Source organism: Calidris pugnax, unplaced genomic scaffold, assembly GCF_001431845.1.
Source record: "Calidris pugnax isolate Ruff unplaced genomic scaffold, ASM143184v1 scaffold44, whole genome shotgun sequence".
NCBI classification, from domain to species: Eukaryota; Metazoa; Chordata; class Aves; order Charadriiformes; family Scolopacidae; genus Calidris; species Calidris pugnax.
The window spans coordinates 15,759,320-15,775,869 of record NW_015094506.1 but is presented as its reverse complement, the minus strand read 5'-3'; the positions used below and the strand labels follow the sequence as shown (position 1 = coordinate 15,775,869).

At 34.8% G+C, this 16,550-nt stretch overlaps 1 protein-coding gene across 11 annotated transcripts in view; it reads right to left on the bottom strand.

Moving 5' to 3' along the window:
* Positions 1–16,550, bottom strand: part of PPFIA2 (protein tyrosine phosphatase, receptor type, f polypeptide (PTPRF), interacting protein (liprin), alpha 2) — a 326,824-nt gene that overhangs the window by 107,440 nt on the left and 202,834 nt on the right. For all 11 annotated transcript variants that reach the window (XM_014963902.1, XM_014963903.1, XM_014963904.1 and 8 more), the window contains one exon: positions 9,911–10,075. In XM_014963902.1, the coding sequence (XP_014819388.1) occupies positions 9,911–10,075 (165 nt within the window). The remainder of the gene's footprint in view (positions 1–9,910; positions 10,076–16,550) is intronic.

Genomic DNA, 16,550 nt, shown 5'->3' with positions numbered 1-16,550 from the left:
ATATTCAGCCTTCCTAAAAAATGCAAATATAGTTGCTTATGCAGTACTTATTTCATTGTTTTCACATACTTCAGCTTTACTAAAAGGAACAAAAATTGAAAATGTGTTTTATGTATTCACTTGAATTATTTGAATGCTCTCAGGTTACTATGCTCTAAGCAATATTGCTAGCCTTAACCAAACAGAAATCGGAAGTGCAAGGTGCTCAAAAGAGCAAAAGAAAAGTGAGTTGAAGAGTGTTAAGATATAAGAAATACTAAAAGCTCTCAAGATTAGAAAGAATCCTCAGCTTTTTAGTCAATTTTCTGATTTATTAATTTCCCTCTATTTCTTCAGCACTAGTAAGACAGAAAAAAATCAAATGTTAACGTTCCCAAAGATGCATGTTGAAGCTTAACTGGACATTTCTTATAGGCTGTGACTATGTAATCAATAGCTGAGCCGCAGTAACTGTTCTTCACCTGATGCAAATGAAGTTTAAGCCATATTGAGTGATAGTGACTGAGCCATCTCTGAGTGGCAGTGAAAAGAATGAAAATCACTAAAAATTTTCGTGACTGTTTCAGCTGTTTTCATACACCAAAACAACAGAATGCAGTGAACACATGCAATGAAACCCAAAATGGTTTGGCTATTTATTAAATTTCTGTCCCATTTTTCATCAAAGATGAAAAAGTCTTTAATCCAAAAGCTTGCTTTCCAAAATGAGCTACATAATTCCTGAAAACATCCTCATAAAGCTTTGAATGTATGGTAGTACACAAGCTGTCATTTTATGTAGTTTTTTTAGCGTTCAATTATAACACACTTGGAATATGTGAAATTAATTTGAAATATTATATTTGCTCATTCTAAATTATTCGTAATTTCTGTCTAATTTTATTTTTCATAAATATAATCCACACTAAACGTGTAAGGCAGCAATTATTCTGGCTGTAGTTGAAAAACTTTGTTTAAATGGGTGATAAAGTATTTCTTACCTCATATGCCTTTCCTTTTTCCTATTTTTAAAATCACATTCTGCTTAAAAACCAGTATTATTTCTCCAGTTCTTCTACCAGCTTCCAAGGGATGCTCGATGACCTGTTTCCTTATCCAGATCAATGAAAAGTCCAAGCCAGTAAGAGTCCACTACCCAGTACTCACATCTTTCCTCTCTCTACTCCTACCATGCTCTCTGTCTTCCCAGAGGTTTCCTGGATTCCTCTGCAGTTCCCAAAACTCTCTTTCTGTATCCTACTTCTCTTCCCACCAACATTTCCACCTTTCATTAGCTCTCCACTATTAAAGTCTATGTCCTACCAGTAAGGGGTGTAGCCCTGTCTTCAAGAGGCCTGATTTAAATCTCTCTAAACACAGTAGGAGCTGGCATACAACAATTTCTTAATGGAAATCTCAGTTTAGATGTAAAAAATACATGGCAAAGTAACAGTCATCTTTCTGGCTTTGGTCCTCCTGGCTGCAATTGCTGCTGAGGGACAAGATGATTGAGAGAAAATTCACAAGACAGCAGTTGTAAATAGCTAAAATTAAATGCAATGAGTTGGTAATTTTACTTTAAATTTTCATAAGTTTCCTGAAATTTCCATGTATTCAAGCCTAAGTGTTTTATAAATGAGAATGCATGTTTAAAAGATATGTTATAAGATGTCTAACACTGGTATTCGCATTGAATGGTATTAGAATTTGCAAACCAACTAGGCCAAATTACTGAGAATGTCACAGCTCCATAAGCAGCTGGAATCAGAAAAATTATCCTTGACCTTTATACACTATGCCACTGTAGAACTGAATACTAGTGGGCTTTATACAGACATTTTAAAGCTTGAAAACAACACTTCCTGGAAATAATAGGCATTTTATTTCAAAGAAAATTTAGGAGACACATTTTTCACATGGCACTTCAGAAAAAACAGGTAGAAAATTAATGTCTTTACTTTGAATATCAAGCTATTATATTCAAATACTTTTTTTTTTTTTTTTATTCTTGGCCTATTGTCAGTAACAATATGGAGAGTGTGACACAGAGCAAGACCTGGCAGTTGTTTCGCTTTGCCTTGCCTTGTATGTACACAGTTAATGCACCGCTTTTTTTATAATGACCTAACCAAAATTGCTATCTGATGGCCCTTATTTGTTGTTAAAGTAACTGAAAGCAACTCTGCCTTGGCACAGAAGACTTCTTGTTTCCTTTCATCTGGTGTGTGAACAACTAATTCAGATTCCCATTTGCCATGGTGACATTGGAAATGTTGCAAATAATTCTTCATATTCAGCCACACACATAGAAGCTGTTGAAGTTAAGGAAAGTCTTTGCTTCTGGCAGTGAAAAAGAGGAAAAGTGCTACATCAGCTCTCTTTTCTGAAGGAGAAATCTACTCTGGTTTACAGCCCAGAAACTATCTTTATTTATCACTTTAAATTTCTTTCTTAGTCTTCAACTGATTTAAAAATAAACTTGAGGAAGAACAGAAAAGCTGAATAAAGATTTCAGGTTTGGTCATTCACATTCCAGGAAAGAATATGGGCTAAAAATGCCATACTAACGTATGTGGTATACATATATTCTAAAAACAATTTGTCAGCAGTATTTACCAGTTAGTAATTGTATTAATGTTTTCCTGAACTTTGTAAGTTCATATTGATTAACATTCGAATCTAAATATGGGGCAACAGCCAAAGCCTCTGAAAAACCATACACAAATGTATTGCAAAGAATTTTGTATTGGATTCCTTCTTCAAATTTATGCTACAGCAAACAAAACAAACAGAACCATCCTTATTTCTGAGAGGTGTGGGAAAGGGTATTGTTCCTGATCACTACCTTGTTAGAGAAAAAGGAAACTATTTTTATCTGAAAAATTGGGGTTTTTTTTCATAAGATGAATATAAATTAATGATTAGAATTGTTTGGTTGTTTTTTGTTTTTTTTTTTTCTGTAAGTCAAAGACAGCAAATAATTGTACTTCATAGAAGTAAGCATTATCTTAGTGAGATGGTGTTTAACACTTCAGAAATAACATCCTCCTTAAAGTTCATATAGTCCCTCAATGTATTTCTGTTTTCTTGGGCACTGGATAAAGCTTTACTAAATAAGGTTTCACAAATTAAGACTAATCAGATGTCACCTGATCTACCAGAACATTCTATAACATAACATGCATTTTTAAAGGACAGATTCCCATTAGGGTGCCACAGAAACAGCAGAAAAGGGTTGCTCTCTCCATGTGAGAGGGTGTATCCAATATGTGCCCAGATGACTGGGTATTCCTCTGGCTTTTAAATGCAACAACATTATCTTGAAATGTAACGTAGACAATGTCATGTTAGCACTGCTGTTGGTGCAAAATATCACCCATCTTTCTCTGTCTCCTAGCAACTGCTTCCCACTTTTTTCCTTGCTGTCAAATTCTTTCTTCTTTCTCTCCAGATCTGCAGCCCGCAAATAGCTTTCAAAAAAACACTTGCACATGCTAAATTGAATCACGTTTTTTTTTCCTGAACAGTCTATTGAATAAAAGCTCTCCTAGCTACCTGCTAATGAATAAAAAGATAGTGATAATATTGACGTGAATAGGTTGTTCTTATTTGCAAGAATATTAGGTATACTTTTCTGCCATAAATTAATCTTAAGAGAGCCAGTGTTTTTTTAATCTTTTCTAGGACAATAACACCTGATAGTTGCTTTACTCTATGAAGATCAACTGGACAATTTTTTTTTTTTAAATTGCCAAAAAATGAGTTCGGAGAAGATGTTGCTTCAAACAGTTTCTTTTTTCCTAATGAAATTTTAAATGTTGAGTCCAGTGTTCAAACAAAAATAGGAAAAATGACTGCGGAAAATAAACCTGTTCAGACAGACATTAAAAGTCAATTATAGCTATAGTATGGTATAAATAAAATAATCATTTTTCTAGTTTGTGTTCTTCCTGAATTGCATATAAAGAGTATGTACTTCCTCATCTACACTATACTCAATATCTATTCTAACCATGAAGTTAATCTATTTTCTATTCTACTTTAATGACCCATTTTAATTTGCTGTATTATAAGCTATTCCATGTGTATTCATACATAATATCCCTAAATATTTCATAGTGCTGTCTTACATTTCTACAACTTTTCATTGCATGAAATAAAACAAAGAAAGGTATCATGTACTTAGCAGCAGTAAGAGAAGTCTTTGAGATCTGAAGCATTAAGAAGGTCAGGGGTGATGAACTGAAAATAAGTTTCCATACAGACTATCTTCCTGATAAATACAGCTGCAAATTTCAAGTGACTTAGGCAATAGCAAAGACTATTAGAAATGTTAAGTCAGAGTTCACATTGGTCCTAGTCATAATCAGTCCTAACCTCTATGTTTAAAACTTTCCATTTTGTTAACAATGCTCATTGTTTGTGACACATAACCTAACCTTACACTTAGAAAAAACCATCACTGAATTTGACTTTGAACAAGAGGAAAATCTAGAATTGGTAGCAGAACTGCCTATGAAATGTGTTTCCAGATTTCTAAAAATTTTAGCATAATTAGATACATAAAGTTGTTTGAAAATATGTATATCTTCTGTCAAATTAAATTTCTAAATAGTAATAATAATACAGTTAGTACAGTATCAATTTAATTTCCTGTGACATGGCTTACCCAAGGAGACACAATGACATTTCTTTGAGACACATCAAATAGTATAGTAAATATTTATAAACTAAATTAACTCTTTTATTACCCCGTGCCCTAAAATGAAAATTCTCACAAAATATGCTATGACTATGCAAGATCGGACCATGAAGATTGTTGTTTGGCACAGCTAGGATCTCATATGGTAATGGTGTAAGAATAACAGCATCCTCTTACTACCTTCTACTCATTAAGATGTACCTATTGGGTTCAGCCAAACAGGACTGGCTCTCTAGCATGGGAAGTTCATGACAAGTTTTCATTTTACAAGGAGTGAAGGGATGCTGAAGGAGCTGTCAGACACTGAAATAATTGTCAATTACAGTCATGCTTTCTCCGAATAATGCAATCATGGCCATGATCTCTTTGTGATGGTTTATCTTTTGGACAAAAGGTAAAGACAAAGCCCAGACTTCATGTAATATATAAAGAAAAAATAGGCTATTTGAAATAAGGTGTCATTCCTAGTTCTCCTTATACTTCAACAGGCCTCCCTGGAAACATGAACCCTGAATTGGTACGTTTTGTTTTCCATCTTCCAGACTGTTTTGTATTTTTCCTTGCATTTTGTTATAGTAATGAAGACATTTTTGTAGTTCTTGTACTGTGTACACAGCAATCCTTCCATGACCAGTCAAGTTTTGTGGCAGAGCTTGTTACAACACCTTGAGATGTTTTAGTGTAGGAAGTGAAAACATGAAAAAAAATTTGCATTTAGGAAGAATGTAAAGACCTTCTTGGATATTGTTTAGAAGGCCAATATTTTTATGGAAAGATCTTGTGCTTTTTCAATGATGTAAGAGCTAAATTCTTGGTTTCATTGTCAGCATTTTTGTGAGGGAAAATATTAAAGAAGAGTTTCCATTATTCATTTGCAAAGGTTGATGATATATTTTCAATGCACTTATGACAGTTTTCATTACTCTTAATCCATTAACCTACTTCATTTTTGGTTGCATTTTCTGATGGGGCAGTATTTATTTCCTGTGACATAAGTATATCCTATATCATGGATTTTTGCCTCAGTATTTACCACAAAGTTCTTCCCTCAGGCCTCTCTGAGCATAGCGCCTGAGCCTGTGGGAGAAAGCATAACCCACAAGACAGGAGGACAAGACATACATAAGTCAAAAGGAGTAGATTGGCTGCATCCAAGGGTGCTGGGAGACTTGATTAACTCATCACAGTGAGGCCTTTTTCATCTTTCAAAGATAATGGCAGTCAGGAAAGATTCCCACTGAGTGGAAAAGCCACAAATGTTGTGTCATCCATCATAAAAGGCAGGAATTATCCTGGGAAGATCCAGAGAAGTACAAGATGGCCGGTGTTGGAAACGTTATAAAGCAAATCTTCCTGGAAGCCACTTCCAGGCACATGAAAAACAAGATGGTGATTGGCAATAGCCAGCATGACTTTGCCAAAGGCAAATGACATCTGGCTAACCTTTGCCTCATGTCATGACTGGGTCCATGGATGAGGGAAGAATAGTGAATGTTTTTTACTTTGCCTTTATCAAGGCTTTCTGCAAGATATTCTATTTTCTCCCAGAAAAAGAGGGTGAGATATGAATTGGATAAGTGGATTATAGACTGCATAGGAAATTGTCTGGACTGCAGGGCTCAGAGATTAATGATCAGTGACACTGATCCAAGTCCAAGTCCAAGTGGCATCCCATTACTATGAATGGAATAACCCCAGGCAACAGGACAGGCTCGAGAAAGAAAAAGCAGTTTTGTAGAAAAGACCTAGGGGTGAATAAGGCCAGACACACAGTTCAGTCAGCAGGTTTAAGCAAAAGATTATTCCTCTCTGGACTTTTGAGGCTGCATCTGGTTTTGGGCTTCTCAGTACAAGAAAGACGCTGAGAAACTTCAATGAAGACCCACCAAGTTCATAATGGGCTGGAGCACATGGCATATGAGAAGAGGCTGAGAGAACTTGGTCTCATCAAACTTAAGAAGGGAAGGCTCATGGTAGACCTTATTGCTGTCTACAACTAGCTGACCAGAAGATGTGGAGAAAACCAAGCCAGCTTCTTCTTGGAGATGCAGAGTGACAGGACGAAAGGGAACAGGTGCAAGACTCAACAATGGAAATTTCAGCTAGGCATTATGGAAAAAAATTATAATGACGGTATGAATATATCCCTGTAGTTATTCAGAAGTTTATTAGACAGGACCTCAAGCAACCTGAAATAGCTGGCCCTGCTTTGAGCAGGATGAGGCAGATGTCCTCTCGAATGTCCAACCTACATTATTCTACTGATCTCTGGATAACTTCAACAAATTTTCATAGGTGGATTAATACCTTATTTCTGAAGGGTCTGAAATAAATCTGACATATCATATTTCTGTCAAAGAAAGTGTGGAATAGATGACTCACATTCCAGGAATGTTTTTTAGCACATTTGGATGTATGCAGTCTTTTTTACTTCCTTTTTCTTAAAATAAATATCCCGATAATGCTGACAATGTTTGGAATAATGTTATAGCATTATACTATCAGATATCTGGTTGATATATTAAAAGTCTTTGATCCAAACCTTCTAAAGAAAGAGACTGTAACATAAACAAATAATTTTATACAGGATTTGTACAAGAAAATACTTCTTTTAGGTTTATAACAACTTATTTTAAAACCATTTATTAAGCTGTTTCCTTGATTGATCTTGGAATGCTTTATAATAAAATATGATTTATTTTAACAAAATAAAGAAGGTTCAAGGCATAGATGAATAGCATATAGGAAAAAGTAATTTTGGCCAATCAATTTTAAAACTTGCTTTATAATGTAACAAATGCCCTGTTAATAGGATTGCAGATGGCTGATATTTCTACACTGATAATTATCATTACCACTGGAACAGAGAACATACATGAGCTGTGTACCTATGTCTCTCCAAAATTTTTAAATGAACTGAACACTGATTTTAACCTGTTGCATTAAAAAAAAAAATTAAAAAAGAATTTTCAAGAATATAGGTCAAAATTTTGTGTCTAGCTTCAATCTAATTCGGCACAATAATTTTCAAAATGAGATTTAAAATAAGCCTCTTGGTACCTAAACACTCAAACATTCACAAACCAAAATGTGTTAGAACTACATAACTGCTGCATAATCAGAACCTATTTAAAGTTTAGATCTTATTATTTCTCATACCTACCCAACAGTGTCAAAAAGCATAAAAGCAGAACATGTCCCTACTCTCTTTATAGTTTTATCAATGTTTAAAGTGTTAAAAGATCAAATTTCAGACCATAAAACTTATAAATCCTCAAAAGATATTTTTAATAATACAGGATTTTGTAAGTCTTTATGACATCCAAAATCTTATTGCAATTAACATTTTACAGTGGCTAGAAGTGATTATATTCCCTTTTCCAGATTTTCTTTAAATATGCTTTCATGCTATATAACTGAATAGAAGATATAACTACAGAGATACACCTAAACACAAAATAAATTTTAATTTGGTATATATTTGGTAAATTAATTTAACTTTGAACCTGATAGCTAACCCAGTATGACTCATAACAAACAGTATTTCAGACCATTATTACCAATGAAACATAAACATTACTATATAACTACAGTTACTCTTTTCATAAAGCCATTTCTTTTAATAATTCCTTAAATATAGTCAACTTTCTGAGTATATTTGTGAATGTAAAGAAGTTAAATTTATTACTGTGAGACCAGTGAATTAATTCTACATGAATGTCATCCTTTTGGTTGGAATAGAGTTAATTTTTTTATTAGCAGCTGGTTTTGATAGAATACTAGTGGTATTAGTTGCTAGGTGGTCAAGGCCTTTTCTGCTCCTCACTTTGCCCTGCCAGTAGGCTGAGTAGGCTGGGGGTGCATGAGGAGTTGGGAGGGGATACAGCAGGGACATCTGATCCCAACTGACCAAAGGGCTATTCCATACTGTGTGGTGTCATGCTCAGCATATAAAGCTGGGTGAAGGTGAAGGAAGGGGAGGATGTTTGGGCTGATAGTGTTTCTCCTCTCATGTAACTGTTACGCGTGATGGAGCCCCGCTTTCCTGGAGAAGGCTGAACACCTGCCTGACAATAGGAAGCACTGAATGAATTTCTTGTTTTGTTTTGCTTGTGTGTGTGTTTTTTGCTTTACCTATTAAACTGTCTTTATCTTAACCCACAAGTTTTTTCTCACTTTTACCCTCCTGATTCTCTCCCCCATTGCAACTGGTGGGACAGAGTGATCAGCTCCATGGTTCTATCTGCAAGCTCAGGTTAAACCACGACACAACACAGCTCAGCAGTTCCAGGTGCTGTGCTGCACAATGCTCTGCTCACCTGACCATCTCAGAGAAGCAACTCACCTGCAGTGATGTTCCCAAACAAATTTGCCAAGACAGACCCCACAAGGAAGTAGGTTCTTTGCTTGTGAGCAATGGTTTTCATGTGCTCCCTACGTGTTTAGTTTTGAGGCACTTAATAATAATTCAGATACATCATCTTCTGAGCATATTGTTTAGAGACATTAACTGGATTTCTTAGTTCTTGTAAAGCTCAAGGTTATTCCTCATGCACAAAGTTTCATTCACACAAGGGAGTCTTTCCAGCACAGGAATACAGTGGAAAGACACCTTAATTAGCATGATTATATGCAGTTATCATCAGTGGTTTTAATCTTGATTCTGCAAGCCCTTCATTACCTCTGATAACGAAGGCTCTACTACTCATTTTAGGTTACCCTACTTGTAAGCACTTGTACTGTGCTTATGTAGTAAATGCTAAAGATATCTCTGAAACTTAGGAGGTTTCCTTCATAAAAATTTTTTAGAGGCAAGTTCCTTTATGTAGTTAGGAACATCTCATTCTGCCTTTTTACTCTTGTGCGTTTTTAAAATTTGAGATACCTACATTTTCTCAGCAATAACATAAAAGCATACCGCACAAACAATAAAATTCCATCATGTCATGTTTATTTAGTGCTAAATAGGAGAAGCATATCTGGTAGAGGGTGAGAATTGCTTATTTTGAAAAGTCAGTACTATTGTCTACAAAAGATAGCTGAAGTGACCTGAAGTGCATTACAGCTATTGGTCATACATTTTTACAGATTTGTCTAGACACATGTAAATGCTGTAAGTACAGGACATATTCCAAGAAGTTAATAAACAATACTTTTACTCTGCTGCATCATAAAGCACAGTTAAGTAAGTTAAAGAGTGTATTTAGTAAGCTTTTTTCCATACTGTACCTTTTCATCCAAAGCCTTGTGGTGCTCAAACAGAGATTTCAGAGCTTTGAGGACCTCAACTTCACTGGAAACTCCTGAGGGAGACTGTGCTTGCCGTTTCACCACTGTCATCCTCAGTGATCTTTCGTGTCTTGAGACAAGGCACTCCAAATGCTCCAGTAACAGCTATTGGATTTGATATAAAAAGTTATTAATTTTTGTGCACCTAAATGCCATGGAAATTCTAACTACAAAGTGCATGGTGCCAAATGGCAATTTTCTTGGCAACATCACTGTGGGACAAATTATTGACAATATTTCATTATTCTAAATCAGATGGAATAAAGAGAAAAATAGGAAATCTACTCATGATTCCACTTAAAACTCTGCTGTGAAAAGCGAGAACAACAATCACTCAGCGTAGGATCACTATTTAACTATTATCTAGTTATATAAATATAACTAGTTTATATTAACTAAATTAAGCATATATTTACAATATGTTTTGTGATAGTCATTGGTGAGCATCGACAACCAAATAGCAACCAAAATAATGCAAAATGTTAAAGTTTATAACTAATTCACCTTAACTGTAATATATTTTTAATTTATACTGAAAGTTTCTTAACAAAATGCACAAAAGTAAACAGTATATTTTATAAATTTTTAAGACTATTCATTCTAAATGCCACAGCTAATCATGTTTGTCACTAGCATATGCTCTAAAATGTTCGTTGCCTCTGCTGTACAAAAAAGATATAAAAGTCTGTAAAGAGAAATTTTAAGCTATTGTAAATATCTGTAAAATAACCTGTAAATAACCTATTGTAAAAACATATGATAATTATTTTTCATTATTACCCTAAGGTTAAATAAAAAATTAAAATGTTATGTTGATGTTGGATAGAAAATTCTGCATTTGTCTAGAATTTCATAGGGTTACCATTGCTGTTCTTACAATCTGAACACGAAAAGGAATTAGTTAGCTGTAAGGTTAAAGCAGGGTAGGTATATGCATGAATCATAATGCATGTTAAATGTATTGTAATTACAACATACCATTATATCTAAGTCAATGAACTGGAAATCTGAAAGTTACATGGATAACTGTTTATTATTTCTCCTTCAATGTGGTTCTTAATATAGCTACAAACAGTAAAGATATATATATTTATCTGTGATCCATAGTTATTCTCAGTCCCATTAAAACCTTTATTGTTACATGAATTAATAGACATAGAAGAGCAAAGCCAGAGTGTAGTCACATTATAGTTGTAATATATATGCCTATTAATTCAGGAGTGGTTAGGGTTTGATGCTATCTTCGATGCTTCAAAGGAGGTTATTGTGTCTGAATTTGCACCTGGTTATTATGTTACAGTAACTGTATCATTCACAGAAAATAGTGAACACATATGCAATCAATGTTAACACATTAAGAATTGAAATGACTCCACGCAGTTAAAGAAAGGAGGTTATTTTCACCATTTCTGCATTCAAGTGATGGCCCATATTTGTCAAAGCAAACGAGCAAGAAATTTACAAGCTTTGTCATCTGATCCCTGTAGGGCTGACAGCAGATCTAGGTGGATTTTTAATTATTTGAGGCAGTCCAAAGTAACAGGCAAATTTGAAGAGACCTCTTCATCACAGAGGCATCAGGAACTCAGAACAGGGATGTGATAAATTTGTAACTCAGATGAGATCAGAACAGCTTCCAAATACTTACAGAGTATTTCTGTTCATAGCAGTATTTAAATACACAGCTAACTGCTATCATAAATAGAAGTGAAATTCTAAATTTTGGTCTAAATTCAAATATTGTTGTGATTTTTCTAAGCTGCCTAGTTTATTAGAAGATAGCTGGAAGAAAGTAAGTCAAGAGTTGATTTTTAACACTAAAGTCTACTCTCTGCCCCATCTCTCAAAAGAGACTATGCAGCTGCAACATTTCCTTCTCTCTGTAGCTGTACTCTGCCCCGCTCTGTAGCCCTGTGGTAGCTGTAGAATCTGATTGAACTATGGTGTGCACATACATTTCTCCATAGTCAGTCGCACTTGCTGGCTGATCCTGTTAGACCTGGCTTGTTCTGCTCTGTTATCTGTCTTGTCTACCTGTCTTTATGCAGAAACTTTTCAATGTATCATAGCTACCTCTGGAACATTCTAAATCTGGTCAAAATGCTATGAAATTCTGGGGAAATTGGGGAAAAAAAAGGAATATGTTGAACAACAACTGGGCACTGTTTACAGTAAAAACAGCTGAACAGACACTATTATTAACCAGGTCTCCCAGTGCCACTCTATTCCCAGCCATGCTGAGAGGGAAGTACAAACCAAGGGCTGGAACATCTGACTGTGGCTGAGCACCTGATGGCAAATCCTTCCCCCCTGCTCTGCTGAAATGATACTGCTACTTTATCAATCTTTGCCCCAACTACAGTTATATTTAAAAAAAAAAAGGGTAATAAATCTTCCCTATTTCCCTTGGAAGAGCAAACGTAACCACTGACAGAACTATGAAGTGTCCCATTACTACAATGATCAGGAAAGGGACACATAAACATATTAAAAAAGATAATGGTGTGTCCAAGCACTGTTTAATGACTGAAGGAAATCACAATATCTTGTTGGCATGGGGGCACACTGAGGACTTCTCCCCCTATATAATTCAAGAATTACTATTCCAAACATTTATGAGAACACCGCAAGATTTCCTGTCAAGATAACATTGTAATAATATTGATAGTTCATTAAAACTACAAAAAAATTGTTAGAAACAGCTTTAGGTATTTTAGTACGTTGCAATTAAACTGAAATTAATCAAGAGTATGTGCTGCTGAGTGCTTTCTGCTCCCTCATGCTGCTGTCAAGCTGCTACAGTTGTCAAGCATTCAGAGGGACAGGCAGCTTGCAAAGAAGATGAAGATCAACAGCAGCAGGCGGGACAGAATCACTCACACATCATTGCTGTGCTTTTTCTACTGGAAAGCATAAGCTTGACAATGAATGATGAAATAACCTGACAAGTGAATTTTACTCTTATGCTGGGCAAATTTTAGGATGCTCAAGATACCATACTGATAAATGTAGCTTAGCTAAATGGGATGAAAGCTTCTGGAGCTCTAGACTCTTCGTGAGCATAAGAATGTTTAAAAATAATAATTTAAAGACTGAAAAATGCTGTAGTGCATGTTTAGTGAGTGAATGAAACATTTCTAAAATGTTAATTAGAACTAAATCAAGAGTAATTTTTTAGAATACACCCAGCTTCCTGTATGTCTCAAGTCACTTCCAAAGCACTTACAGAAGTGATCAATTTCCATTTCCAGTGAAATGGAAATAGATGGTTAAATTTAGTGATATAAACTACATCAGTGTAGGTTACCACCTACCTATATTATACTATACCATTATTACTACATGGACACTGATTTACATACGGAAAATGAAAAAAGTTAAAAGCTTTTTTAGAAATGATGACTCAGTAATTTGAAATTACTTTGACTCAGTAGAATTTGTATTACTACAGGACTTGGATTTTAATCAATATAAAGTATTTTATCTTAACTTTATTTTCAATAAACCTGTTTGTAAAAAAACCACACAAGTTCAGAGCAGGATAATAAATGGAGAAATCAAAGAATCAGAAGAGGATGATGGAAAGAAAAGGAGACCATAAATAATGGAATACAGGGGGAAAATATAAAAGATGAGGGATTTACTAAAATGAAACAGACTTAGCTTAAGGGATTCCTTAGGGGAACAGGACAGCCTACTAAGAAGAAAACTCTCTTTTGAGGTCCAGCTTAAAATTTCTCACCAGCATAAGCAAAATTGAATTTCCTGTCAGTCTACATTAGAATGCACATTGTTCAATGAATCTCCGTCTCTGGTGCAAGCTAAGAAGACAAGTAAAATAAGCAGACATGGGTTTGAAGATTATGTCTAAAACCAGTCATAAAATCAGTCATTGTCTTCAGCATTTTTCCACAGCGGTGGAAGCCGTTTTGCACCTGTGGTCAGCTGGGGTGACCTCAAATAGTTATACTGGTAAATTACTGGTGAAAATCTTTCTTTGAACAAACAAAGTGTTTTTCATGTCTGTCTTTCTGTACATCCAAGACAGAAAATACTTGCAACATAAAACTATTGGAAACACACACATGTGAAGAAAAAGTATGAAAGAAAATATAATAACTGGGATAATGATACAGAGAAAGGGGGTTCATTTGAGAATAATGAATACAACTATAAAAACTATTAGATTATACAGTGTCTGAAAATATAGGTATTGAATTACTATATATTACATTTACTATCTATTGTCACTCCTTTTTCTGTGACAGAAGTTCTTATTTTAAAGAAGAAACATGACCTAGAAGATTGATCATAGTATTGAGGCAAAAATAATGGAAATAACTGCTATTTACATTAGTGAAAAGTTTTTGCCTTAACTTTAGGAAACAGTTATACTTATTTTGTACATGTGTACACTGTACTGTGTACACATAATGTGTACAGTGAGTTCAGACTCTAAGGACTCATGTTAACATGTCTAAAAAATAAAATAGAGTGCCCGATTTAGTTTCGGGACCTATTAAACTCATGTAAGTAAAAGGACCTCTAAGAAAATGAGCTAAATAAAAGACTTAAAACCATACTTTAGAAGATATTCTTGAAGTTCTCCAACACAATAAGGTATTAAGTAAAAGAAAGATTATGACACTGTATTTGTGACGGTTGTTTCATTCATGAACATAGGTTTAATGTTTCTTTTTTTTTTTTAAACTGCTTGAATTAAAATATTTCAGAGAAATTTAAGTAATATTTTATGCTATATACAAAAAGCATATGTATGTGTCTGGTTTTTTTGCTGTAGTGAAAAAAGCACAATCAGATGAATCCATATCAGTATTGTAACATATTTTTTGTTTCAGCTGCCAAACCAAAACCCAAGTATTACTCATAACCATATTCTAATTTAATTAGTTACCTCTACAAAAATTTTCTACTTTTAAACAATACAGATTAAGACAAAAATAACTTTAAATTTTAATTTAAACTTATTACAACCAAATTAGTGTTATTTTATAATTTCCATTAAATAGTACTCTAGATGACACTGACGTGCGTTCCAGCTTCAGAAAAGATGCTGTCTCTCCATAGGCTATAGGTGATCCTTCTAGCTAGAGAATATCTAGAGAAATTACTGTAATAGTTTCTGTCAAGATATTTTTGTATATGTTTTCAAAGTCCCATGCAACTATTTTCCAGAGAGAACCTGTTTGTCTTCCTCTCAGCAAAGCCACACCAATCAATACATAAACATATGCTCCTGAGTTTTCTATTTTGCCTTGCATGCTGACAGATTAAGCTGCCAGCTAAGTTTTTGACATGAAAATACTTCTACTGTAATATGTCAGAAGAAGTTAATTACTGTAGGCAGTAAAAATACATATTCAACAGCAAAAGGTCAGTAGGAAGCTTTGCTTAAGAATGCTGCTACAAGGATTGAGTAGGAAGTTGATTAAATATTGGAGTAAGGTTTAAACCCTGGTATTTTGCCCAAGACCTGAAGTGTATGAGTCCCAGAGAATGTAATTCCATCATGGTCTGTCTCTAATACAAGTTACTGTCAGGGTCTGCAACTGCAACACAGAATGACAAATCAGGATGTGTGGTGTTGTTTGGGGGTTGGGGGTGGGTGTTGTTTATTTGTTTGCGTGGAGATTGGCAAAAACTATATAAGGCTGTTGCCAAGAAAGAAAGAAACAAATAGGTGTGGGTCTAGAATAAAGAAAAAACCGCCAGTTAGGCATTACTGAAAATGTAGAAGGGAGCTAGAAGGCTAGTGTGTACTCAGAATCTGACAGAGTTGCCACTTCTATTTCTTCTTGCTAATCTTTAGTTTGAAAAACTGTTCAAGCTGTTACCCAAGGGAGATAAAAGGTTGGATTAAAAAATTCAGAAATACCCCTCTGAGAATTTGAAATTGAGCCTCTTTATTTAAAAGTAGTAGGAAGTGCTACTCGGGACAAAAGCTGTAGTGAGTAGTTCCACTACATATGGTTATGCATGAATGTGGCCTGGAAGGGCAGGTAAGCCTTGCTAGCACAGCCAAGCTAGACCTGGGTTAACTCTGAATACTACTGGGATAGAAGAAAGAAGCATTAGTTGGACTCTATATCAGAAAGGCATTTAATCTCCTCATTGCAAAAGTCTATCAGTAATCCTCCAAATATTATTACTGTATTAGAATCTTTGCTTAGTTAACTTTTTCTTACAAAATATTAATGCTGTTTTGTGTTAGTAACAGAGTAAATCTGAGTTTGCAGAAATGCCTCTTTATAGGCAATGCCTTCTCAATGAATATTGCTAGAAATCTCATCACTAGTGTCATTGAGACTGTATTCTGAAGATAACAACTTTGTATCTAAAATGTTGGTCTTTTCTCATAAAAGAAACGTACAGCATTTATAGAAGACAGCATGACTATTACAGCAAACTCTGGCAACTAATGTAGTATACAGCAGCTTCAAGCCTGGCAAGAACATATATACAACATTATGGAGAGATGACTTCTTAATGAAAGTGCTAGAGGTCAGGGTAAGGTGTGTCTTTGAATTTTTCTCTCTCTCTTTCCCCGTTAATACTTGGA